The 26,852-nt window shown below is 40.9% G+C and overlaps 1 protein-coding gene and 1 pseudogene across 1 annotated transcript in view; both read left to right on the top strand.

The window, feature by feature from the left end:
• Window positions 1–26,852, top strand: part of Serinc5 (serine incorporator 5) — a 92,138-nt gene that overhangs the window by 41,226 nt on the left and 24,060 nt on the right. Inside the window, exons 2-5 of the mRNA XM_048331067.1 lie at window positions 5,278–5,445; window positions 23,397–23,575; window positions 24,069–24,151; window positions 25,704–25,797. Coding sequence (XP_048187024.1) covers window positions 5,278–5,445; window positions 23,397–23,575; window positions 24,069–24,151; window positions 25,704–25,797 — 524 coding nt within the window. The remainder of the gene's footprint in view (window positions 1–5,277; window positions 5,446–23,396; window positions 23,576–24,068; window positions 24,152–25,703; window positions 25,798–26,852) is intronic.
• LOC125339811 lies at window positions 21,546–22,469 on the top strand (annotated as a pseudogene).

Raw genomic sequence — 26,852 nt, 5'->3', positions numbered from 1 at the left:
CTGTAGTTTACTTCAGGGTTTACTTTTAGTGCTGTACCTTCTGCATTTGTTTGCTGACTTGTTCAGCAAGAGTCTTATTTCCTCTGGAGCCAAGCACAGCAAGTTGATGTGTTCTCTTCAGGCCTGTGATAGTTCTAGACTTAGGATAGCTAGCAATTGATTTCCGGTTTTGGAGGGTGAGCAAGCTCTAAGCAAGCTCTGTTCTTCCAGAACCAAATGGTGAGTCAGCATGACTGGAAGACTTTCCAGGAATGCTCACACAAACATTTCCCTTGTGGATACTGTTTTGAATTTCCACCTGGTATATAGTAGTATTTACTTTAAGATAATGTGTTTATGCTCTTGGTTATTTGCAGTTTACTTTGAGGAGTAACTAGTAGAGAGAGGTTATTACTGAGTGGTAATACACATGTATCTTTTATTTTTTGTGATGCTGGTTTCACATCCACTTCCTTGCCTACCCCGAGCTACTTTGCCTACCCCCAAGTCATAGCGTAATATATGCAAATGTGTGTATGTATGTATATACATGCATATATATGTTGATATATATGACAGATAATACTGTTTCACTATATAGGGTAAACTGAACTTTGACAAATGTAATCCATACAGCGACATAAGGCTTTAATGAGGAGCAGGATCAACTATTGTGTCTTTATTTTTACATTTCCCATCATCACATCCCTTCTTCACTGTTTATTTGCCTTTAAATGTTTATATCTTCTCATTTTCTCTTCTGTAGAGATAGGACATTTAAGTGTTCATTCCTCTGTGAGAAACTGTTACTGTGGAAGGCATTAGCTTTCTGTCACTGTAACAAATATTGGATCTAAGCAACTTATAAAGAGAAAAAGCTTATTTTGGCTCACTGTTGTGGAGTTTCCAGGGCATAATTAGATGGCCCTGGTACTTGGGCCTGTGAGGAAGCAGCACATCATGATCATGACAGGAGCATAGGGAAGAATAAAAAGAGCAAGAAGGGAGCCAGTTCCCTCCACTGACTTGAAGACCTCTCACTGGGCTCCACCTTGTCAAGTTTCCACCACCCTTCGGTGGTGGCCCCATACTGCGGACCAAGCCTTTACCTTTGGGAGGACACTTAAGATCCAAGCTATAGTGGTCTGCTTCTTAAACATTTCTATTTCCAAGTACGTTATCACAGTTAAAATTGGAATATAGTCAGAAAGGCAATCTGTGATCTTGGCTCAAGAGTAAACACAGTGAAGAAAGACAATTGGGAAAAGTTTAAGGTGGCTGAAGGAGAAGGACAGCCCAAAGAGTCAAGCCAGCTGGGGGAGAATTTGTGTGTGAGGGAGGATTTGTGTGTGAAAGAGACATTTGGGCATGTGAGTGGAAAAGGATCAATAAAATTGGAGATTAAAAATATGGATGGATGAATTATAAGGAAAATTTTAGCCCATACAAATATAAGCAGTAGTTTGGGATTCCATATGCGTGGTCCTTTGGTTCAGCCTAAGTAAAATAACTTACTTTACAAAGCAGTGGCCTAGTCTTAGAAGTCAGCAAGTGTCCTTTGAGCCAGGCTCAGTGGCTCATGCCTGTAATTGCAGCTGTTGGAGCATCTAAGATGTGGAGGATGCTTTGAGGCTAGCCTGGGCAAAACGTTTTCACGATCTCAAATCAACTAAAAATTTTAAAATGTGGGGCACAGTGACTTATGACTGTCATACCAACTATGTGGGAAGCATAAATAGGAGAATCACAGATTTAGGCTGCCCTAGGCAAAAACACAAGACATTACTCAAAAAATAACTAAAACACCAGGGACTGGTGGCTCGTACCTGTCATCCTAGCTACTCAGGAGTCTGAGAGCTGAAGTTTGTGGTTTGAAGACAACCTGGGCAAGAAACTACATGAGACTCTTATTTCGAATTAACCATTAAAAAGCTTCAATGGAAAAAAAAAGCTTCAATGGAAGCTTTGGCTCAAGTGGTAGAACCCTAGCCTTGAGGAGAAAAACAACAACAAACAAAGTAAAAGTAAAAGCTTAGGGACTGTGCCCAGAACCTGAATTCAAGCCCCAGGACATATAAGGAAAAAAGCAAGAAGGGCTAGTGTTGTTCAGGTGGTAGGACACCTGCTTAGCAAGTTTGAGGCCCTCATTTCAAACTGCAAGAAAAAAAAAGTGGCTTGGGAAGACAGCAAAATATGAGGTAGAAAAGTAATCCTGAATGACAAAGGGCTCAAACTGGCTTTATGAAATGAACAGCCCAGCTTCGGAAATGACAAGGTTTCTAAACCTTACAGAATTATAATTTGCTGTTGTTATACCTAGATTTCGAGTCCCCAAAGACCACCAAGACCACCAAGGCGCCGATTCTCATGTAAATGCATGAGAGTCTTTATTGCAAGCTTGAGCCTGGACTCTTAACCATCACCGACGCAGCGGATCTGGATTGAGAGCCCTGACCCTCAGATGGGCAGGGTTTTTTTTTTTTTTTTTATTGTGATTACAACAGGGGCAGGGTATTTCCAACTTGGCAGATACTTGATTGGATGGTATTTAGCAAGCCATTTACAGAAGCAGACCCACAAATGGGTTAAGCAAGCCATTTACAGAAGCAGAATTTTGTGGTCAGACTGACCTGGTACCATCTTTATTTTACAATTGCTACCATGTTTTTCCATTACCACTAAGGAAGCTTGAGTGGGCTAAAACAATCCAGTACTCAATCATAAGTAAACCAACCCAACAGTTACCATGGCATTTCTACTACTATTATGGTTATTTCTATAGTCTATGATTATGATCATATTTTTTTTTTAATGTCCATTACCATGGTAGCTGCCCAGGTACAGAGGGGAACAAGGGATCCCTATATTTTTAAATGTCAAACTACAAGAAACTAGTCTCATGGGTGGGGGTGCAGCCCTCTAGCATGGAGTCATCACCAGTGTTTAGAAGCTGTTATAATTTTTTTTTTTTTTTTTTTTTTTTTGGCCAGTCCTGGGCCTTGGACTCAGGGCCTGAGCAATGTCCCTGGCTTCTTCCTGCTCAAGGCTAGCACTCTGCCACCTGAGCCACAGCACCCCTTCTGGCCGTTTTCCATATATGTGGTGCTGGGGAATCGAACCGAGAGCTTCATGTGTAGGAGGCAAGCGCTCTTGCCACTAGGCCATATTCCCAGCCCCAAGCTGTTATAATTTTAACACTAAAACTTATATTTAGTTACTCAGGTTCTCAGGTCAGCCCTTCCACTGTCCTACCTGTAAACTGATGATCTAGTCTCATTACACACAATGTTTATAATGTAGCATTCTAATTAATGCTTGTTTTGAAGCTTTGCAAAGGCCCTAACTTTCATCCAAATCCTTAGCAAGAGATTGAGTTGTTATGACTTCAGTTTACTGTGGAATATAGTGTTAGTCCACACAGATTTGGATGTAATGTACAGCTCAGGATAGTCCCTTGTGGAATTCCTTAGTGGTTACTATAGGTCCTTCCCAGACAGCTTGTATACCAAGGGAAAACATCTAAGCAGAGCATCCAGGAGACAATAAGCCTAAGACCTTTTATAATCTCTGCTTTATAAATGAGTTGACAGAGACTTAAAAGGATTAATAACTTGCTTGCCTGGTACGGAGCAAGCTTGGGTGAAGACTTGACAGTGTGGCCTTGAGCCTGAGCTGCTAATCCCTATGATCTACTGTGTTATACTGTATATAAGACCTAGTTTTCCCAAATAAGAGGTATGTATACTGATAGTGGTGTAGCAGTTCTGTGCCTTTGCTGGGCCCATGCCCTACTTACCAGCCTAGGAAGCTTATCCTTAGAGACACAAGATTTGATAAATAGTGTGTGTTTTGATATTCAGGTTTCAGACTCCCATTGTGTCCTCTAAAGGTGAAGAACTGTGTATGCAGCCCTGGCCATTCTAGCATGTTTTGAGGCTCATACAGTTGTTATTGTTGTTGTTTTGGCTCCAGATTTTATCAGGTCCTATTCTTGGGTCTAATTTCTTGTTTTTCTTGTTCTTCCTCCCTTATTTTGTCCTTTGCAAGTTCTTGGCTTCTTTTCTTCCTATTAGCCAATCCTAGAAATCTTTCTTTCTTTTTTTTCTGAAGAGCAATGATGGCAGTACTTCTGATGAATTGTGCTTTTCCTGTTTATTATTGGCCATCTTCCAAGCCATTAATGCTCATCATTAAAGACCCAGGCCAATTCTGGAAAGCTCTGTCATCACCCTCTAAACTCCTCTGTATATGCCCAGTGGTCAGGGTGCCTAGGTGAATGTCTATAAAGTAATGGCTTAGTACACGATGTCAGCTTGTTCTTCTAAAGTTTAATGCAACCTTAACACCACCCAAATTTAATGAAGGCCACACAGGTAAAGGTCCCAGTGCCCTAACTTCAGATACCATTTTTAATCTGGACTTCTCCAGTCCTGTCTGTGTGGATATAAATCAGGGAGTTCCCACTATACCTTCCTTGAGCTTAGTAATTTGTAGGCATAGCTCACAAAACTCAAGAAAATTTTTTACTTACATTTACCTGTCTATACAAAAGGATAGAAATGAACAGCTTGTTGAAGAAGTCCACAGGGCAAGGCTCAGAAGTGTTCGAAGCCCAGGAGCATCCATTCTTGGGGACATGTGGATAGTTCAGCAGCTTAGGAGCTCTGAATCCACTGATGACGGGTTTACAGAGATGCTGTAGGCATGACTGACTAAATCATCATTGATTCAAGCTCCAATTTCTTTCCCCAGAGATGGGAGAAGGGGGTTAACCATCCTAACCCTCCTAGTCACACAGCTGATTTCCTGGGAAAACCAGCCCTCATCCTCATGTGACTCATTCCCATATTGCATCATTAGCATAAACTCAAATGTGGTTTAAAAGGGTTCATTACAAATCACAAGAACCTTTGGGAGTATGAGGGGAGGCACAAAAATAGAGGGACAAAGGACAAACAAATACAGCAATGGTACTCACTGGTCACTGTTAAAAATGAACTGTACAGCTTGTGAGCGGGGATGGGATGGAAAAACTGGGAGAGAGCAAGGGAAGGGGTGACACTGTTCAAAAAGAAATGTTCTCTTTATCTGACTTATGTTACTGTCACCCCTTTGCACATCACCTTTATAATAACAATAATAAATAATAAACAACAAATAACAAAAATGCAAAATACCTCTTTCCACTGAAAATTCCAGTGATTTTAGAAACTGCTAGGAACCTGGCATGAAGACCAAATAAGCATTTCTTGCTACATCACAATATCACACTCTGAGCGTCTGTCTGTCCTTTTCTAGTTGGCCTGCTGCTGTGGGACTGCCGGCTGCTCCCTCTGCTGCGGTTGCTGCCCCAAGGTCCGACAGTCGAGGACTACCCGATTCATGTATGCGCTCTACTTCATCTTGGTGGTCTTCCTCTGTTGCATGATGATGTCACCCACTGTGGCCAAGCAGGTGAAGGAGCACGTAAGTTTGCCTCTCCTCTGCTCTTCTTATTGCTGATGTTCGGTGACAATGTGTGAGAAATGTGAGTAAGGACAGAGTTCCATACCACCATGCTTTGAGAGATACTCTGAAATTTCCTGAAGTCTCTCTACTACTTCTTGGCCAAGCAGGTAAGTCATTCAAATTTCTGTCTTTAGTGGTGGTCTGGAGGCAGCCTGATGCTTTTGGTAAGAAATGTGTGTGTGTCAGAGGGTTGTGGGTTTTTTCTTTGCTGTGTTTGTAGTTGTTCTGATGAACTGTACAGACTTTGTGTATACACCAGTGCACTTTTCCTTCCTCGTAAGAATGTCAGCCAGTATTCAAGTAGCAGCTATTAAAAACAATTTGTCCTTCATGGAAAAGATGGTATATATAGCTTAGATATTAGGGAGGGGGCTGTTGGGTGATGTTTAACTTTCTAGACAGCTCGGTTGGAGGATGGTATTTCCAGGGGTAATGGTAGACTTTAACCCATTTCTTGGGCAGTGTGTACATATACCTGATACTCATGGAGGCATACAGAAAATCTTTTCTTGGAATTTCCTCTCATTTATGGTACTCCTCTTGATCAGATTAGGGGTATGAGGAGGTCTTGAAGAAGTCCAATAGGTAATGCCATTCTTTTTGTTTTACATTATGAATAGAGACTAAAATGGGAGCAAGGAGATGACAAACCTTACATCCATTCCTTATAAAGTGATGTGAGACAGGTGTGGCTGTATCTTCAGTGAGGTGGGCCTCCTCTTCCTCAACTTCCAGACTGGGCACTGTCAGCATAAAGCAGGGCAAGGGTAGACTTATCTTCCTGGGCACCCATTGATGGGGAAGAGAGCAGCATCAGCAGCATATTGATAAAGACAGCTCTCATTCCAGGGAACTTGAGAGGAGAACCTAGCTATTCAAGCCCCATCTTCCTTAGAGAATTACCACTCAGCCCTGTACCCTCCCAGGGCCAAGCAGTGAGGAGATAGAGAGAAGCCAGGAGCAGGCTCTAATGACTTCCCCTTGTGCTTTCCCTTGGTGAGGATGGTCTGCCCAGGAGCTGCAGACCATCTCTCCCACCTGCTGCTGACATTATGACTGTGTTAAATACAATCAGGTGCCTCAAAACAGCCATTTCTTCTTCCTTCCTTCCTTCCTTCCTTCTTTCCTTCCTCCTTTCCTTTCTTCTCCTCTCCTCTTTCTTCTTTTTCTTTTTGCTTCCTCCTTCCCTCCTTTCTTTCATCCTTCCTTTTTTATTCCTTTCTTTTTCTCATGAATGCTAAGCAAACACTCTACTACTAAGCTATATCCCCAGCCCCAGATAAGCATTTTCTTAGAATTGAGTGGTGTATTCCTTGCCCATTAGTTACAGTAGGCTCTATGAAGCTTTTTCCTGAGCAATACATTTATAAGGGTTTTGAATATCATGGAAACTACTGTCAATACCTTTGATTCTCTGAATACTTAAACTCAGGAAGGTGCTAGAATCAGAACTGTAGTGCATCTAGTAGAACAGTTATTCAAAAGACCTGTGTATGCTCCAGATGCCTAAAATAGGTGGAAATTATTAGTGCTAGCAAAAAGGATGAATGTCATTCTGGAGCCTTTGCCAGCTTTGCTCTGTGTTCAATTGTTGGATTCTCATTCCTTTCCTCTTACCATGGTTTAACCAGTGAATTTGGGGCAAGAAGTCCAGGAGTTAGAATGCTGAAAGGTTAGATTTTTTTTAACTCTTACCCTAAAGGTCTACTTAGTTTTCCATTTTGAATATTTGGTATATGTTTTGCAATGCTGGGGATGGAAATCAGAGCCTCACACCTGCTAGGCAAGTGTTTTCTTCACTGAGCTCTACTCTCAGTTCTTCATTTACTACTTTTGATTTTGCAATGGCTTTATGTTCTTTTCTCACATTCAGTAATCAATGGCTTGATGATTCCCTGAGGTCCTGTGGTGGGAACTCAGTGTCCTAGATATCTGTGACATGATTTCTGCTTTTCAGAAAGCTTTTAGTCCTACTAGAATCAAAGACTTGGATCCAAAAGACAAAATTTGTAACTATACAAACATTTGGTATCTTTGGGAGGTGAAAACGTTGCCACTAGAGGTAGAGATAATTTGAAAACCATATGTTTTAGAACATGAATGTCATCATTTAAATAACTAATTACCATCTGAATAACCTGCTCTAGCAAATAGTCCCTAACAACTCCAGCCCGTATGTGCTTTCTGACTGCTGGTCAAACATTCAAGCAATAGAAAGATGTTGACTGGTGTTGCTAAGGAAGGATTCATCAAAGAAGTGACTTGTATAAGCAATAAATATGATCAAGTATTTTACCTGTGTCTCCTTCCTTCATTACCACTGTCATTATCCCTGCTCTACAAATGAGGAAATGGAAGCACCGAGTCATTGCAGTCCCTTGTGCCAGGTAGTACTTAAGAACTAAGTGGTAGGGTTAGGATTTGAACCTGGGATAAATGTGTTCTCAAGCTATTGGCTGATATAACTAGAGTAGGAGAAAAGGCAAAGACAAAGTATGTAAGGGACATGGAAGAGGTAGCGGTGGGTCAAACAACTCCCAGGAATTTTAGTGCTAAGAGAAGTAAGTGTTGAACATAGTCTGTTGACAGTTGGGGAGCCATTATAAATTTCTGAACCATCATGGAAACAGGGAGAGATTTAAGAAGGTGGTGGGTGTTAGGGGGTAAGTTGGGGTCAGAGAGCAGATGGAGGGAGAGGAAGGAAAGGGGCAACACTGATGTCTCAGAGGGGCTTTTGTAAATGTTTCCATGCTTGTCTCTGAATGTACCTATTTAAAAGAGGTTTGGCTGGGCTTCCTGCATAGGGAATGAGGTCTTTGTGGGTGAAACCAATCCTTCTCCCCTCACAGGGGGCCATCTGGCCACAAAGTCGGCTTGTTTCATAGCCCTGGAAGGAGGCTGACCTCATCCTCAGGCAGTACGTGAGGGCGGGTGCTGAAAGGTCCCCTTGTGGGGCACACACTGGGTTTCTGCGGGAGTCCTCACCCCTTTTGTTGGCTTGTGGAAATGCTTGAGGAGGAGAAAGACAGAGGGAAAAGAGCTGGATGCTTGTCATGGCCCAAGTGGGATGTGTCATTGCTTCCCACCCCACATTCTCGCCTCTATCAAGTGGATGAGCCCTATAAGAGTCACTTGGTCCACCAAAGTGTGTGGGTGGAGATCACGAGGGCAGTTCTTGTTCAGTTCTTCTTTGGTTTCAAAATGTGGCTTGAACATGAATCTCAGTGAGAGGGAAGTACAAGGAGATGCCAAGCCAACTTCTTCCTGCTTCTCACCAGTGAAACTTCTCTTTTCCATGAGAACTCCATGAGCTGAAGGCTCTCCTGCAGAGGTTGAATGGGGCATGGTTGCTACTTTTTCTTGGAGCAGTTTCCCCATCTCAAAACAGGAATTAGAGACTGGGATGTAGTTTAGTGGCAAAACGCTTGCCTTGTTAGTACAATGCCCTGGGTTCAATCCCTAGTACCAAAAATAAACAAAAACAAAACAGAGGACTCATTTTACTGCAGGCTGCTCTTGTCATTCATTGTTTAATTTAAACAGGTACAAACCTGAGATGCTGGATACACTTGGGATGTGTGTGGGGGGGAGGTGTTAAATGCATTGCTCTTAGCAGGATGAGCTTAAAGGATTTTTCTTTACCTAGAAAATACAATGCTTTAGAATACATTGCATTGGGGTGAGATAGATATATTTGGTTTGTATTTCTCAGTTCTTTTCACATTTGCTGTGTCCTTATGAAAGAAGAGGTGCTAAAGGGAATTTCATGTGTGTTAGTGGCATTGAGAGAATATTATATGGAAAAGAGGAGAAAGTGAACTAAAGGAGTCTAAAGGATGGGATTCAACTGAGCCCCTAAAAAGTAGTATTGTAGCCATGGGCTGGTGGTTCACACCTGTAATTTTACCTACTCAGGAGGCTAAGATCTGAGGATCAATATCCCAAGCTAGTCTGGGCAAGAAAGTCAGTGAGACTCTTATCTCCAGTGAACCACCAAAAAAGCCAAACATGGAGCTGTGGCTGAAGCATAGCCTTGAGTGAAAAAAGGTAAGGGGCAGTGCTTATGCCCTGAGTTTAATAAGTTCTAGTACTGGCACACTCATCGTGAAGCTGGGAATGTAGCTCAGTGGTAGAGACTAGTCTAGCACATGCAAGGCTTTGTGTTGATCCCAAGTACTGCAAAATCAGTCAGTCAACTGTAACATGCTCTGTAGGGTTTTGTGCAACTTCAGTGATTTAACCCATGAGAAGTGTTTTGAACAATACTTAACACATCAGTTCCTCACCTCATATAACTACATTCATATCTCTAGCATCACATAATTGCTTCTGATTTTTATTTTGAACAGTTTTATTGATATATAACTCATATTCCATACAATTGGCTCATCTAAAGCACACAGTTCAGTGTTTTAGAGCTATGTAGTCATCACCACAATCTAATTTTATAACATTTTTTTACTCCCAAAGAAACTATATTCATTGGCATTAAGTCCCCATTTCTTCCCATTTCTCCTAGTCCTAGGAAACCACTAGTTTATTTTCTTTCTTTATGGATTTGTCTATTCAAGACATTAAATATAAGTGGAACTATTCAGTGACAGTTTGAGTGGGTCCCCAAAGTTTACACCTTGGAAACTTATCTCCAATTTATGTGGAACACTTGTTTAAATTAAGGAGGGAGGTTCAGGCTCCTCTGATGATACCAATGTCTTAGGAAGAGGAAGAGGGACCTCAAAGAGAATGCCATTCTGTCTTGGCATGTGCTACCCTGCACTGTTTTATGTAGAGCAAAAACATCCTCACTAGATGTCAGTACCATGATCTTAGTCTTCCCAACTTTCAGAACCAAGAGCTGAAGACACCTCAGTTGCTTATGCATTACCTGGTATCATGTATTTTGTTATCTAGCAAGAGAAAACAGGCTGGCACATAATATATCCCTTTCTTTGCTTCACTTCATTCACTTAGACTGTTTCAAGGTTCATTCATGTAGCATATACATGAGTACTTTCTTCTTTTGTATGTCTGATTAATATTCCATCTGTGATTATACAATATCTTATTTGTTTGCCATTTGATAGACTTTTAAATTGTTTTACCTTTTCACTCTTATAGATAAATGCTACAATGAATATTCAAGTACAACACACTTTTTATGTGGACACATGTTTTCATTTCTTTGGTGTCTGTATTTGCTGAACTATATGGCATTACCTTGTATAAATTTTTGAGGAACTGCCTTACCTGTTTTACCAAAGCAGCTATGCCATGTATGGCATATGTTTGAAACACTGTAATTTGGTAGATGAGTTTGTTCTTATATTCAGCCTGAAGAATTACAGGGATTATGGAAGCTTAATAGTAAGTGTGGCTTGGGAGATGCCCTCCTTGTGCTAGTCCCAGAGATCCAAAAGTACTAGAATCAAGGTCCTGGCAAAAGGATCCTGTAATTGAGATAAGTGACTCATAGTTTGACAAATAAAACTTATTTGAATTTTTTAAAGTAGAAGAGTCCTGAGCCAACCAGTTATTTCACAAGTCAAAGGCCATGGCTCAGGAAGTGAAGTGACTTGTCCACAGCTGAGACAGCAGGTACAGTTGACATTCAGACTGAGGACTGTTGATCACCTGGTCAGTGTTACTTTGCTGGTGCCACTAGGCCTGCACAGGCACTGAAGTAACAGGGAAAGTGGTTTAGCAAGTGTCACCTTCTGTGGGGTTCCAAAGTGGTCCCTGGGCATAGTGATAGGGAGAAATGCTCGTGCTGGAAAGAGCAGCTCCTGAGCGCATCTTCCTACCTGGCTCCTCCCGTCCTTTTGGATAAAAGCAGAGTTCTAGGGACCTTGAGGACAATTGGTGTGACAAGAGAATAGGACAGCCCCAAACCTACTGGTTATTTGTTCAGTGGCTTTGCATGTAAAGAATCATATACAGGTTTTGTTTGGTCTAACCATCCTTTTAAAACAAACATCATTGCTGGAAAATATTCCACTTTGATCCAAAGCACCCTGTAGTTTGACGTGCTGCAGATGACAGGTATTCATGCTGAAGCTCAAAAGTTTGGCTTGGGTATTTAATTTGGTCTTTGACTGTTGAATGTTCAGAGTACGGTATACCAACGACTTGTTTTAGGCATGTTAAAGCCCCAGATAGAATTCTCTTTCTAAGCAGCTGCCTTCTCATTTTGAGTTAGGATAATAACAAATTTAAAAATAATGTTGCTTAACTCTGCTTGAATTTGGAGGGTTTTATGTTAACCTAACTGAGATGGAATACTTTTTAAAAGTTATCTTGCTAATCTGCTGCTGAGTTCTTTGGGTTGTTGTATCTTTAAAAAAAATTGTTATAAGATGATGTACAAAGGGGTTACAGTTATGTAAGTCAGAATATGGGTACATTTCTTTTTGGACAATTACCCCTTCTCTCTCTCTCTCTCTCTCTCTCTCTCTCTCTCTCTCTCTCTCTCTCTCTCTCTCTCTCTGTTTTTTTCTCCTTTGACCACAAGTTGTACAGTTCATTTTCAACATAGTGTTTACTGAGGACTACTGCTGCATTTGTTCACCCATTGTCCCTCCATTTCTGTGCCCTTCCTTACCTCCAAAAGCTGGATAAATGAGCAAGACAAAAAAAAAAAATAAAAAAGCAAAAACAGACAATACCATCTTGACCAACAATGTGCTGTTGTGTATTACAAGAGTCAAGTGTATCAAGAGTAGGGTTGTTGGTTTTTTTTCCTTTTTTCAGTCATGGTGCTTGAACTCAGGGCCTAGGCACTGTTCCTAACTCTTGCTCAAGGCTGTTGCTCTACCCACTTTGAGCCACAGCACCATTTTCAGTTTTCGGGTGGCTAATTGGAGATGAGAGTCTCATGGGCTTTCCTGCCTAGGCTGGCCTTGAACTGTGAATCTCAGATCTCAGCCCGCTAAGTAGCTAGGATTACAGGCATAAGCCACCAGTGCCCAGCTTTTATCTTTATTTTTTATTTTTTTAAGGTTAAGAGTGAATTTGAGCTGTCAAATTTCAAGGCCATTGTAGGACATTAAGAACCATCAGAGTTTTCCTGTAAGGAGGTGATAGTAAGGTATCAACTGTTAAATCCTCTGGGTTCCCATGTTTTCTTTCTCTCCCCTGTAGGAGTGACTCTGAGGACACAGGTTTATCACCAGTTTTATTTTTGGTTTAAATTCCACCCAGACATAACACCATGTGGAGGAGAAAGCAAGAATGCCTGCTCCTTCCTGTCCCTGGCTTCTCCCATCTCTGGGGCTTCATCCTCCCATACTCAGTGAAGGCCGGAGGAACTTGATGGGTGGGAAATTGTTTTGTACTGGAGGCGGCACTTTGAACTGATGGATATCCTACTGAGACATTTTAATTTCTTTTTTAAGTCTGAACCAAGGTCAAAGAGACTTGACCCGTATCCAATAATACTGAGCTTGCTGAGCCAGAAAGCAAGAAACAATACTTACTGTCCTTGATCTTAAGGTCTCATTATCCAAAACCCTTTTGGGGTACACCAGATGTGAACTGGGGTCTGTTAAAGATTGGCAGTAAGATGGGAGAATGGACCTTTTCTAAGGCATTTTTTAAGAACAGTCAAAACCATCTGTCTACCAGAGGGACCCAGCACACCTGCAGAGAAGTAAACAGACAAGAGCTTACAGTTGGAAACGAACACCATCAGCTATACATATGGAGCCAGAGGGGCCTAATGACATAGCAAAAGAATGAAGTAAGATGAAGTAGCATCAAAAAGATAGGATCAGAAACAGTGTATATATATATTGTAATATAGTAACTCCCCGCTCATTCAAGGTTTTGATTTCTTTAGTTTTGGTTATCTGGGGCTAACTGAAGTCCAAAAAATCTAACTGGAAATTTCCAGATGTAAACAATTCATAAATTTTAAATTGTACAGCCCCTAATTTATCCCATCCAGGGTATGAATCATACCTCTTTATCCAGTGTATCTATACTGTATATATATTATGATATATGTATATTATGATATATATGTATATATGTATATTATGTATATGTATATTATGTATATGTATTATGTATATGTATATATGTATATTATGATATATATGTATATATGTGTGTGTGTGTATATATATATAACCCACCCATTAGTTACTCTGTGGCCATCTTATTATATTGTCCCAATATGACAGTGCTTATATTCTGCAATCCTTATTTTATTTTTGTTGTTTTGTTTTGTTTTTGGACTCAGGGCCTGAGCACTGTCCCTGGCTTCCTTTTGCTCAAGGCTAGCACTCTGCCACTTGAGCCACAGCGCCACTTCTGGCCATTTTCTGTATATGTGGTGCTGGAGAATTGAACCCAGAGCCTCATGTATACGAGGCAAGCTCTCTTGCTACTAGGCCATATCCCCAGCCCCCCTTATTTTATTTTTGTATTTATTTGCTTTTTACTTTTATTAGAGTCCTTCTACCTCTTCCCCTCAAGTTCTGGAGATTACAGATACATGTCCCTTCCTTTCTTCCTCCTTCCCTCCCTCCTTCCCACACTCCCTCCATTCCTACATCTCTTTCTCCCTCCCTTCCTTTCTTCTTTCCTTTCTACCTACCTTCCTACTTGAACTCAGGAAACTTTGTGCACGCTAAGGCAAGTGCTGTACCACCTATTCTCGCCCATCCCTTTATTTTTTTTTAAATATTATATTATATTATGTTATCAAGCAGATCTTAGAGTTCTAGCCAGGCACTGTGGCTCATACTTATCACATAAACTTACCATTCTGAGGGAGCTGAGATCTGAGAATAAGGTTTGAAGCTACCCTGGGAGACAAATCCTCAAGACTCTGACTTCCAATTAACCAGTGAATAGCTGGCACTGGTGACACAGCTCGAGTGGCAGAGTGCCGGTTATGAGTGGTAAGCCGAGTGAGACCTCAAGACTCTGAATTTGCCTCAGTAACAGCATAAAAATAAAAATGCTGGAGTTCTATTTTTAAAAACAGCAGGCATTTTGGACAACACATTCTTGCCAATGGAACCCAGGCAACACTTACCAAATAGTAAGAAGAAGTTCTTGCTTTGCATTACAAGAAGGATATCTAGATACCAATTCTTACAAATATGAAATAGAGAAAACTTCAACAAACTGTTTAAATGATTCGCTTAAAGAAACTTCTGGAGGTCTTGACTGTCTTCCTGCCAGTCGCTCACAAGCAGGCCTTCATAGAATTGATGGGTGTGACTTCGGCTTCGAAGAGAAAATCATCTTTTACTTGGTTGCATTTTTGCTTTAATGTCTTCTATAGAACTGATAAGTCTTTTAATATTTTAAGAGTTTCTTTTCCCATTTTTCTTGTTTGTTTTTAGTATCGATCCTAGGGCTTGAACCCAAGGCCTCTTAGGCTATTAGGAGCTTTTTGTGCTCCAGGCTCGATCTATACCACTTGAGCCACAGCTCTACTTCTGGAGTTGTAGTGGTTGTTTGGAGATGAGTATCACGGACTTTCCTGTCCAGGATGGCTTCAAACTATGATCCTCAGATCTCAGCCTCCTGAGTAGGTAGGATTACAGGTATGAGCCACCAGCACCCAACTTTTTTTCAAAATAATTTTTCAAAATAATTTTTGATATTGGTTAGTTTTGAGTATTTTCCATAATTTTTTTTGCATTTCTTCACTGGTGCTTTTTCTTCAGTTTCCTCCTCCTAGAAACATTCTGTTCCTCTTCCTCTCCTCTTTCTCTTCTTTGTTCCTTTTTCCTTCTTCATTCTCTTTGTCTCCCTCTCCCTTTCCTTCTTCTCTTTTCCTACTATAAACTTTTTTCTGTGGAACTTCAGATGTGCATCTCTGCACTTTCCTTCCCACCCACTCATTGTCATCCCCTGATAAGCCATCTGCTATCAGGTGTAGAGATCTTACTCTGAGGGGGGCTTTTGGCTGCATAAATATTTTCAGCGTTACTAGGGTTACTTTAGTTGAACTACTTCCCTAATTCATTGACTTTGCTTCAAAGATGTGCATTCATCCTTTGGATCAGCCACTGAATCATTGTCCACTATGAAGTGATAATCATTGTCTATCATTAATTCTTAAACACAAAAGATAGTTCTGACTGGGGTGCCAGGGGGGTGACCTGGACCTTAGATTGGAGAAAAAGAACATTTTGGCTGTCAGCTATGGTGGTTCATGGCTGTAATTCTAGCAGCTGGGTAGCTGGGAAAGACAGAAGGTCTTAAGTCTGAGGCCAGCCTGGATTACATAGGGAGACACTGTCACAACAGCACCAACAGAGCAGCTTAGGAAGCAAGGAAGGAAGGAGCACCTAGCCATACATAGGGTGCTAGGATTCACACGTTTGTTGGAGTGCTAGAATCTGGGTATTCCATTTGTGAATACTGGAGACGGTGAAGTTAGCCAAGCTCTTACTTGTGTTGACTTTTGGGGTCATGTGGGAATGCAGGAATGCTTTTCTCTTGTGCTTGTCTGGAACCTAGATGAGCATGAAATAGCGACCCATGTTGTCCTTGCCAGTGTGAGGTGGGGGGGGGGTATAATTATAAGGAATTGGGTATTGGGGGGTGTATATTTTTTAAGTTGAGACTATTTCTACAGTCTTCAAATAAGTCTAAAATAGTCTTTCCACATGCGGGCTTTCATCACTGTGGGTTTTATTTTTGGTCACACAGGCTGTGTTTGTGTAGCAGATGTGAGGACTTGTGTTAGCGCTGATGAGGGCTTCCGAGCCACAAAAGAACAGTGTTGGACGCTTGCAGATGTGTTTGTCCCCTGCCCCTTCTACTCCGTCCAAAAAGTAAAGTTAAGATGCATATTTTGCCACTCCAAAATGACAAGTGGGAAATGGACAGTTTGATTTACCGAGTCAAGTTCCATTTGAATGAAGACAGCTCCAGGGAGGAAGTCTCACCCAAAGAAAGCAGATGGGCTGGTGGGACAACCCCTGAGCTGCTCCACTCCACTCTGCTCCTCCTTTGGCTTCAGAGGGGTGGGCTGAGTTGTCACTAGTTGTTACTTGCTTTGAAATGTGAATTGGCACTTCTGCAGGAACAGTTCTACTACTCAATTATCCTTTCTAGTAGAGTGAGGATGGGCTAGCATTTCCTGTGAAGAGCCTGCTTGTTACCACTGCAGGCTTTGGGCTGCCATTGTAATACAAAAGCAGTCCAAACAATATGGCAACAAATGGGCATGGCTCTGTTCCAATAAAACTTTATTGCATGAACAGGAGGCTTGCTGGATGTAACCTACAGCTGTAGTATGCTGACTCTTAGACCCTCAGTGGGTCTATATGGGTTACATGCACTTATTTTGCCTACTTTCTAAAAGAGAAACTTCACTGACCTAAAGTTTATGCTGGTACCAGAGTGCTAACCTAAGTTGCTAGTAGGGGCTGTGTGAATCACATGCTAGATTAGACAAGGCAAGGAAAGTGTGGCAGTAGATTTAGTTGTGATGCGTTTAATACACACCCCATGTGTCTGTTATCTTGTGTGGTATTTTGCAATGGGAAATAATTTACAAGTAAGATTCATTTGTATTTTTATATATCCAAACAAAGCATTTTGATGATCAAGAAGTAGTAAGAGCTGTGTGTTGTTGACTTACACCTGTAATCCTAAGCTACGCAAGAGGTTAAGAAATTAGAATTTCAGCTTGAAACCAGCCTAGGCAGCAGAGTCTATGAGACTCTTCTCTCCATTTAACTAGCAAAAAGCTGGAAGTAGAGCTATAGCTTGAGTGGTAGAGCCTTGAGCAAAAGAGCTCAGGGCTAGTGCCCGGGCCCCGAGTTCAAGCCCCAGGACCAACACACAAAAAAAGTAGAAAAGATGAGGATGAGGATGTGGTGGTGCTGACATACACGAGAGGGATGATGGGGCCAGAAACCTAATTATTTGCCTTGTGCTGGTTTCTCGTCAGCCTCTTACACTGCTAAGTTGTATATATGTTTGTAGTCCTATCTTTTGGAGAACAGCAGATTCTTTTCATGAAACTAAGATGACAATTAATAGTTCAAACTAACCATGACAGTACTTTAAATAGCCACAATATATACATATTTATATAGCATTTGCTAGGATGTTAGCTCCTTGTTATTATAGATCACTCATTCATTCATCCATTCATTCATTTTGTGGTGCTAGGGTTAACCCAAATGCTTTGTGCATGCTAAGCAAGCACTGTTATTACTGAGTTATGCCTTCAATACCTTTGCATAAATTGTAACTGTTTATTGCTTATATTTCTCATCCCTCAAACAATAGCTGTAGGTAATAGATGGGAATAGGTCACACTCTGTGCTGTAACATGAATATAACTATCATGTAGTGTATAGTAGAGAATGAAGAATACAGTGCAAACTCAATTTCACTGTATTTTTTCAAAATTATACAAAGGCAGTAGCATACATAGTTGTATTGGAATATAGTATGTCATCACTGTACTCTAGTTTCACACACTTAAGAAGAAAGTTAGCTGATTTAGTTAGCTAAGTGTTTTTTGTTTTTTTCACTTAGACTGAGTAGTTTCCAAGTGTTTGTATTTCCCAGTGCTTGGCACTGACTTACTGCTATCTTCTTCCTGGCATTCGCATTGCCCTTAGGAGAGTAGATCTTCCCCACTGGTTGCCTTTGCTGTGTCTTTGATAGCTATTCTTAAATGCTTATCTGTAGTTCAGTTCTCTTAGTATAGCCTGTCAGGTGAATTATTGCCACTCCCTGCTCCCTGAATGCTGCCATTCCCTTACCAACTTGCCCCTCTGGCCTTGAAACTAGGATTCCTTCAAGTCTGTCTTTATTTTCAGGATGAGTCATGTCTAGTAAGAGGTCTGTTAATGCTGTCCCCATTTTCATTGCTATTACTTCATTCATGAGCTACATAGTTTTTCACTGGAATTATTTCCTGATACTCCTTCAAAATCAGCTAGTGATATGATGTGCATATATATTCAGCCTTTAGTTTTACCTAGTTCTCTTAATGTCAGGTAAAATTCACTGACTCCATCCTGTTCCTTCTTCCCACGATAATGTTTGGACTGACAGTACATTTGCTGGTTCCAGTCCAGTTGTTTTCTAAGTGTTTAGCCATGGTAGACACAGATATTAATGCTGAGAACTGTAGTGTCTGTCTGTCTTTGCATACTTTTGGTGTTCTAAAGACTTACCGTTTGGGGGACAAGAAATACCTGGTTTGAACAGTGGCAAGGTCAGGTGAAATCAGATTGTGGAATTTTAATTCCGTGTGTGTGTGTGTGTGTGTGTGTTTGTGTGTGTTGTGTATGGTGTGCATGCACTCACATGTGTGCCAGTACTCACACTCTGGACAAAGTCCCTTAAGGTTAGTGCTCCACCACTTGAGCCACAGCTCCACTTTTGGATTTTTACTGGTTACTTGGAGATAAGTGTCTCACATGGGCTTTCCTCCCTTGGCTAGCTTTGAACCATGATCCTCAGCTCTCAGCCTCCTGAGTAGTTAGGATTATAAGCACGAGCCACCTATGTATGGTCTCTTTCTATGGATATTATATAGACTTTTCTCATAGAAATGTCCAGCTACCTAAACAAAAGGGAAGTGAGTACTTGTTACCATTTTAAAATAGCTTCCAGGTCCCACAAAAGGCTTCAAGGATGCTCACTCACTGGGAACTAGAGCAGCTTGTCCATTCTATCCAGGGAATGATGGAGGTTGATTCCTTTTTCCCATGTCGTGGCTATTACCCACTGGTAAGTGGACATTGCTGTCACAGAGCTTAGAATGACTTCGCAGAGAAAACACTGTTTGGGGAAATTTGGAAACTAGTAGAATATCAGAAAGGAGACTGGGAGGGGCTTACCCCAGAGATTCTTTTGAAGTGAGAGATGATTTAATAATTTGCAAAGCTCGTTCTTCTAGTTTCTGTGGGTTTCATTTATTGCTCATGCTGTGCTGTCCAAAGCTTCCTCAGCAACTTGATTTCATTCCCTGCTCTAGAAACTTGATATAATGAAATGTAAGACTAGTTTGTTTTATTCATATCATGTTTTCATCTCTCAAGTCAAGATATCACAGAACCACAATCAACTTCCTTGCCATTTCTCTAAAGGCTACTTGCATCATCTGTTTTTTTCCAAGTGGGTAGCATCTGGCCTCTGGCCAGTTAGATAAAAAGACCTTTCTGTAGTTGTCCCCCTTAATATTTCTTGATATGTATTTGCCCCAGAATGAAGTTGTTGGGGCAGGAAAGGGGTCATTGCTAGTATCTCTCCTTTGTTGGCATAGTCATGTAGAGCTTCTTCTAGTTTCCTTCTCCTTGAGCTTAATACTTGGGTTCATGATTGGAAATGTTTCATGAAGTAACTGTGAAAGAGTATTGTTTCATGTTTTTTTTTTTTAAATTCTGTTATGGGGGGTGGGGCATTGAAACTCAATTATCCCCTCCTTTTTTTTTTCCTAGGTAAGGGCAGCCCTTGGTATTTTGAGACAGGGCCTCATTACATAGTCCAGATTGGCCTTGCACTCTCTCGAGTGCTGGTAATACAAGCTTGTACTACCATACGTGGCTGGAACTCAGTTCTTAGTGGAGAGTACCAGGGAAGGGTTTGTCGTATTTGAAGTTAATTTGTAGAAATTGGTTGGTAAAGTGACTAGAGCATCTAATGTGTTCTAAGCTGCTTGATTGCCTCCCAGATTTAGACTGAAATGGAGCCATCAGTCAGTGATTTAGGCAATGAGTTGGACTCCAGACCCTGAAGGTTCTTTTTACATATTAGATAATGTCTTAGAGTTAAGGAAGTTAATGACTACTGTGGGTTTTGGAAACTGGGATAAGCATGTCACGAGGTTTATCTGATGTCATTCTTCTGGAAACTCTATAAGATCATTCGTTTTATAGATGGAGAAATTGAGACTAGGGGAAGATATGACTTACCCAAGTGAGGAATGAAGTTGGGATTGGAAGTCTGTGTGAGCTAGTTATTCTTACTTGGTTTGTGGCTTGGAGTTGGTTACTGTGAAGGATAGGAGAAAAATAGTTTTCAGAGGCTGAGAAGAAACCACACAGAGTCAGTGTGTGAGCCTGGCTTGCCTGCCATGTCCTCACATGCCCAGGGTAGACTTAAGAGGTAACACCCGGGTGTGTGGAATCTGTCTCTCATGTATGTTTTCTTTCTCCAAAACCGAGTTGGAGTTTGGAACAGCAAATATTTAATCAGAACAAATTCCTCTTGTTAAAGTCATGTTGGCTTGTCCAACTTGGAGGATTGTTTTTTCTTTGCCTAAAAATACTCACCACTTTACTAAGTGAAGGCTAAGTGTGCCAAGTCACCTACAGCACATAAAGGACACTTGATTCATATTGGGAGAAAGGTGTTATTTGCCCACTTTTAATTTGGATGAAGTGTGCAATGCCACATACTTGTCCTTTGATGAGCTTAAGGGGTCTGGGCACAGACGCAGTCGAGGTGGACTGGAGCAAACAAGGGAGAGGAGTCCTGGGAGTGGCAGCACAGAAGCTGGTATGTAGGGGGAACATGGAGAGCAGCGATGTGAGCATAGAGGTGAACAAGAGGATAAGGTAAAAAAAGTGTGGGGGGGGTGGCAAGGTGCAAATATTATAGTGCAGAGAGGGGTCAGGAATTAGTGTGACTCATAGGGTGGGAGAAGAGCAAGAAGAAATGAAATGAATGGATATTATAGAAAAATAAGTCCTAGGACTTCACTGCGTGCCCCAGCCCTTGCATCTAGCAAGTGCTGATGAGCAGCTGTGTTTTTGGCTCTCACAGCTTCTGTTCTACTTGTATAACCCAGGATGGAGCATGCCTTTACTCCATTGGAGTTCTTGCTTCCGCTGCAAGTTTGAAGTACTCCTTTGTGATCTCTCGCTCTCTCTCTCTCTCTCTCTCTCTCTCTCTCTCTCTCTCTCTCTCTCTCTCCCCCCCCCCTTTTTTTTGGTACTGCGGGGATTGAACCCAGGACGTTGCACTTGCTGGGCAAGCCCACTGAGCTACATCCCAGCCCTGGCCCCATTGTGATTCTTAATCAGCCTCTGGACAAATGTTTGCATCACCATTAGGGAAAAAAAAGGGCTTTTTGCCCAAATTCATCAATGGGGACTTTGATTCTATTAGACCTGAAGTCAGAGAATAGTATACCTTTAAGGGCTGTGAGCTCATTTCAACTCCTGATCAAGGCCACACTAACTTTACCAAGTACCTTCAAATGCTCCAAAAGAAGATAGAAGAAAAAGACTTCCAGGCTGATGTGATCATCACACTGGGGGCCTTGCTGGGCAATTTGACCAGGTCATGGTATCTGTGAATACTCTGTCCCAAGCCACTTATATCACTCACTCCTCACTTTGGCAACCATAATAATCCAAGAGCAAGCTTCTATCTGGAAAGCACAAGTTGCACGTGGGCACTGGGATGGAAGGCAACTGGTGTGTCCTGTTGGACAGCTTTGCAAGCTGGCTTTACTACAACAGGTCTAAAAGTGGGGTCTATAGTGGAACCTCACAAATGGTGAGCTTGGCTTTGGAACACTGGACTGTACTTTTAACACCTATGACAGGTCTGATGTTGTGACTGTAGAAACTGATCATTTGCCTCTCTGGACCATCAAAAACTAACCTACCAGCTGGAGGCCATCAGCGCCTTACCTTATCTGCTAAAGGCTTATTGCTCAACACAAACAATTTATCTGGATTTGTAGAAATCAAAACTTCTCTATGGGATGCCACCAGTTTTAAAGATGATAGGATCTGGGGATGGAGCTCCGTAGTAGGTAGAGCACTTTCCTAGGATGCCTAGTTTTGGGTTTGAATCCTAGCACTGAAAAAAAAATACTAAAAATAAATTTAATTTTTTTAAGCTAAAAAAATCTTGCATCATCTTCCTTATTACAGAGATTGGCCTTGGTTTATGTAAGGCGAATTGGAGTCTTTGAAAAGGGCTTCCATATTAAGCCAGGGATACTAAATTTTTTGCTCCCTCATTTCCTCATTCTTTTACAGCCCATTTTATTATTTTCATTTATCACTTAGTCTGCCATCTGCAAAACTCCCTATCCCAATACTATCATGTTTTACTAGTAACGTATATGTACATCAAAGCAAGATTCTAGTTTTCAGCCTTTAAATTGAATATTCAGGTTGGCGATTTCAGATATTACTAGAGGGAGTAAATTCCTCAAGTGTTAAAAATATGAGATATCCCGCCCCTTCCCCCCCCCCCCAATTCTCTCTCTGTGCTTAGAAATTCATACATACCAGAAACTCATACATGGTAGGTAAACACCCTACTCCTCATCCCAAATCCTTTACTTTAAAAAGTTGTTTGTAATATATCTACTATGTGTATAGTATTATGTGAATATATATATGTGTATGTATGTCTGTGTACGTGTGTGTGTGTGTGTGCGCGCGCGCGCGCACGTGTGTTTGGGCAGTTTGAGCACTATCCCTAACTTCTTTTTTTTTGCTCAAGGTTAGCACCCTGCCAACTTGAGCCACAGCACCACTTCTGGCCTTTTCTATATATGTGGTGCTGAGGAATTGAACCTAGGGCTTCGCATATATGAGGCAAGCACTCTTGCTACTAGGCCATATTCCCAACCCCTGTATGTGTCTGTATAAAGACTGAGAGGAAAAACTGGGAGAGAATGAAAGGGCAACATTGTCCAAAAAGAAATGTACTCTTTACCTGATTCTAGTAACTGTAATCCCTCTATACATAGCCTTTATAATAACAATTTACAGAAGGGATTGAGAGAAAGATTAAGAAAAAAGATCTTTAGAAGATAGATTTCTTCTCAGTCTGTTTCATTGTGCATACAGTGAGTTTCCATGGTAGATTCTGATTTCAGGCTGAAGACTCTAACAGTTAGTCTCTAATCCAGTTCTAACAGACACCCCTTTGGCTTTCTTTTTCCACAGATTCCTTTCTTTGAAGATTTTTGTAAAGGCATCAAAGCTGGTGACACTTGTGAGAAGCTGGTGGGGTACTCTGCTGTGTATAGAGTTTGTTTTGGAATGGCTTGTTTCTTCTTTGTCTTCTGCCTAATCACCCTGAATATCAATACAAGCAAAGGCTGCAGAGCCCATATTCACAATGGGTAAGTTATCTTTTCTGTTTCATGAGGATTGCCTTCTCCTCCTTACATTCCACTCATCAAATCCCAACTCCAGCTAAAATTGTTCTTACTGATTTAGGGAAAGGTGGAATTGGGCCTGAGAGGTACATTCATTGAATTGTAAACTATAGTACTATTATAACACCTGGAACCATAAGGGGAAATCTATCAGAGACCAGAAGTTTATTTCTTTTACCAAGATCTTCTCCCCACTTCCCTGCTTTGGGTCATTTTCACCTGTGCAATGAACTGGCGTTTTGTGTAATTAGAGGCAGAGGCAAGTGTGCCTAATTGTGGGAAAAAGCATTCTCCAGTCATTTAATTACTTCCCCTCCATTTGGAGAACACACTAGCAATTGAAGCATCATGGATTGACATGCCACCCTGCAAGGCTTTTTTGTTGTTGTTGTTCTTATTTGAATATCATTTGAATACATTTCCTCTTTTGGTTTTTTTCCTCTCCTTCCTTTCTCAGCTTTTGGTTCTTTAAGCTTCTGCTGCTGGGGGCCATGTGCTCAGGTGCATTCTTCATTCCAGATCAGGAGACCTTTCTGAATGGTAAATATACATGGGGTATTTGGGGATACTTGTTTATTTTGTTTTTATCCATCTTGTGTAACTGTTCAGAGCTGTAGTCTGGGTGACTTTGATATTATGAATTGCTTACTATCTTGAGTCTTAAAAGAACCCACTGACCTGCTTGCTTGCACTCCCCCTTAGCTTAGGTAGTCTGTAAAAAGTTCCTTTGGTTACTCTTATTAGCTGAAGAATTGAAATGATAATTTTAAGGTTATTGGCCTGAAGGGAAAATGAACTTAAAATTTGCTTGAAAGCTAGTCCAGGGGAGACCTGGTTCTTTCTGAACAGGAAACACATAGATTTATTTTTTTTTTAGCAGTGAAAATAAGATAAGCAGGTTATTCTCAGTATGTTTCAAAACTTTCTTTATGTGAAGCACTGTAACATTGAATTTTGTTCTTTTGTGCTAGAACTCATAAGGTTCATTTACTATGACGCCTTTAGTCATAACTGAAATAGGGCCTCTTTGTTCCTTTGATCTCAGACAAGAGCGGAACCTGATTTCAGAAGTTTACAATGTCCTATTCAACTCAAAGAGGACTTATTTTCCTAATTAGAATAGTGCAAACCCATTGCTAGGTCCTAAGGAACAGCCATGGTCCCTCATAGTTACATATGAGGATCCAGCTAAAATTTTAGTGTGATCCTAGCTTTTCAATAAGCTTATTTTAAAAATCATTTTATTTTTATTAGCATATGTTAACCGCGCAAAGTAGTAGGCTTTATTGTGACATTTTCATACATGCATATAATTTCTCTATGTAATGTTGATCATATTCTCATATACTTCTTAAGAATATTTTATCCAAGCTAGATATGGTGGTGGATGCCTGTAATTCTTACACTCAGGAAGGCCAGAGGATCATTTCCATGCTAGTCTGAGATAATAAAGCCCCCCCACCCAAAAAAAAGGAAAGAAAAACAATTATGTTTTATCAAGTCTTACTTTTACCCATTACTATTAATTCAGTTTTCTGTTCTTCACCAAAATCCTTTGATGTATATATTTAGGATAGATTTTTAGAATGAGAAGAGACTTAGAAGTCCTCAGCTCTACTCTGTGATCTTTATGGATACTTATAGACTTCAAGATGTGCTTCATCCTGGGCTGTAGCTTCTTGGTGACAGAGCTAAAAGCAGATTTGAGCTATTGTTCTCCAAGGCCCAACCTCATTTCCTCACTGGACCAATGGTGATTGCTTAGTAAGATGTAAACCCTCGATTTTTCTGGCCATGTGTGTTCCTACCTTTAAGCTTGTGGGCCATTGTGGATTTTTCCAATTACTACACCTGGTCATTTAGCATGGAGGCTAATCTTGCATGCGCCAGCATCAGCCTGCCTGTGTTCAAATCCCAACTGCCCTTCTTATTGAGTATGAAGCTTTGTCAACTCACAGAGACACTCAGTTTTTAACTAGAGAGTATTATAATACTACCTACTTTATATTGTTTTGTGGGGATTGAATGTATTACACACATAAAATTTTCGGAAGCTTCACTTCGTATCCTCTTGGACGATCTTCTGTTGCAGCTTGGCGCTATGTGGGAGCCGTCGGAGGCTTCATCTTCATAGGGATCCAGCTCCTCCTCATTGTGGAGTTTGCACATAAATGGAACAAGAACTGGTGTGTGCTTTTATGGAATGCTTCAAGAAAACTGACTTACTGATGCATAGAAAATGTCTGTTGGTGAAAACAACTCAATTCTGTTACTGGGGCTGAGCAGTCTGTATACCAACGACAATTGGTGCATTACTTTCCCTTTACACCTGGCTTTGGGACTTGTCCATTTACTCCTCCTATACTAATTCTCTGTCATTTCTGCCTTTTCATCTTGCATTTACTTTCTTTCCACCTTTTTGATATTCCTTTTCCCTTGGCTTTCTTATTTGGGCTTTGCCTGGCCAGTGCTATAAACCATTGCTGGTCCCTGCCCATCCTGGCTCTGTGGCTTCATGGTGTCTTGAACTTGGGTAGGTTGCATTCTAGGCTCCTAGCCCCTCACGAGATTAAAAGCAGAACAAAAAAAGAACACCAAAAATATTTTGTAGCTGATGACTTGTCTTCAAGAACATGAGATACAATTCTTTTTACAAATTTTTATATCATTTTAACTTCCCAAGAAGGGAAATACTCTTTATTAGGAAGATGTTTGCTTTGCCTTCGAAAGCCAGTTTTGCCTTTTAAAAACATTTGACTTTTTCTAAATGTCTTGAAAATAGAATTCCCATCCCAGGCTGAGGGGAAATGCCCAACTATTAATAGCTAGTTTTTCCTTGGTAAACTGCGCTGAGGAAATGACAACCAGACAGGCTTCTAGCTCTGGAGATTCAAGTCCAAGTTGAGGTTCATGATTTTGGATAAAGCACCAAGTTGCTGTCTTACTTTCTATACTTTTAAAATAATTAACTGGGTATAAGATGAATGTTTTGTTTATTTGTTGATGGTACAGGGGTTTTCACACAGGGTTTTGTGCCAAGGTGTTCTGGGTGTTTAGTTCTGCCATTGGAGCCCTTCTTCCCCAGCTGTTTTTACTTTTGTTTTCTTTTTTTTTCATATAAGATTTAAAATTTTGTGCCTGAGCTGGCCTGTACTTTAATTCCCTTATATATGCTTCCTTCATAGCTAGAATGACAAGTGAGCACCACCATACCCAAATTTTTATTAGATAAGAAGGGGAT

The sequence above is a fragment of the Perognathus longimembris genome, chromosome 22, assembly GCF_023159225.1.
Source record: "Perognathus longimembris pacificus isolate PPM17 chromosome 22, ASM2315922v1, whole genome shotgun sequence".
Lineage (NCBI taxonomy): Eukaryota > Metazoa > Chordata > Mammalia > Rodentia > Heteromyidae > Perognathus > Perognathus longimembris.
This window is presented reverse-complemented; position numbering and strand designations above follow the sequence as displayed.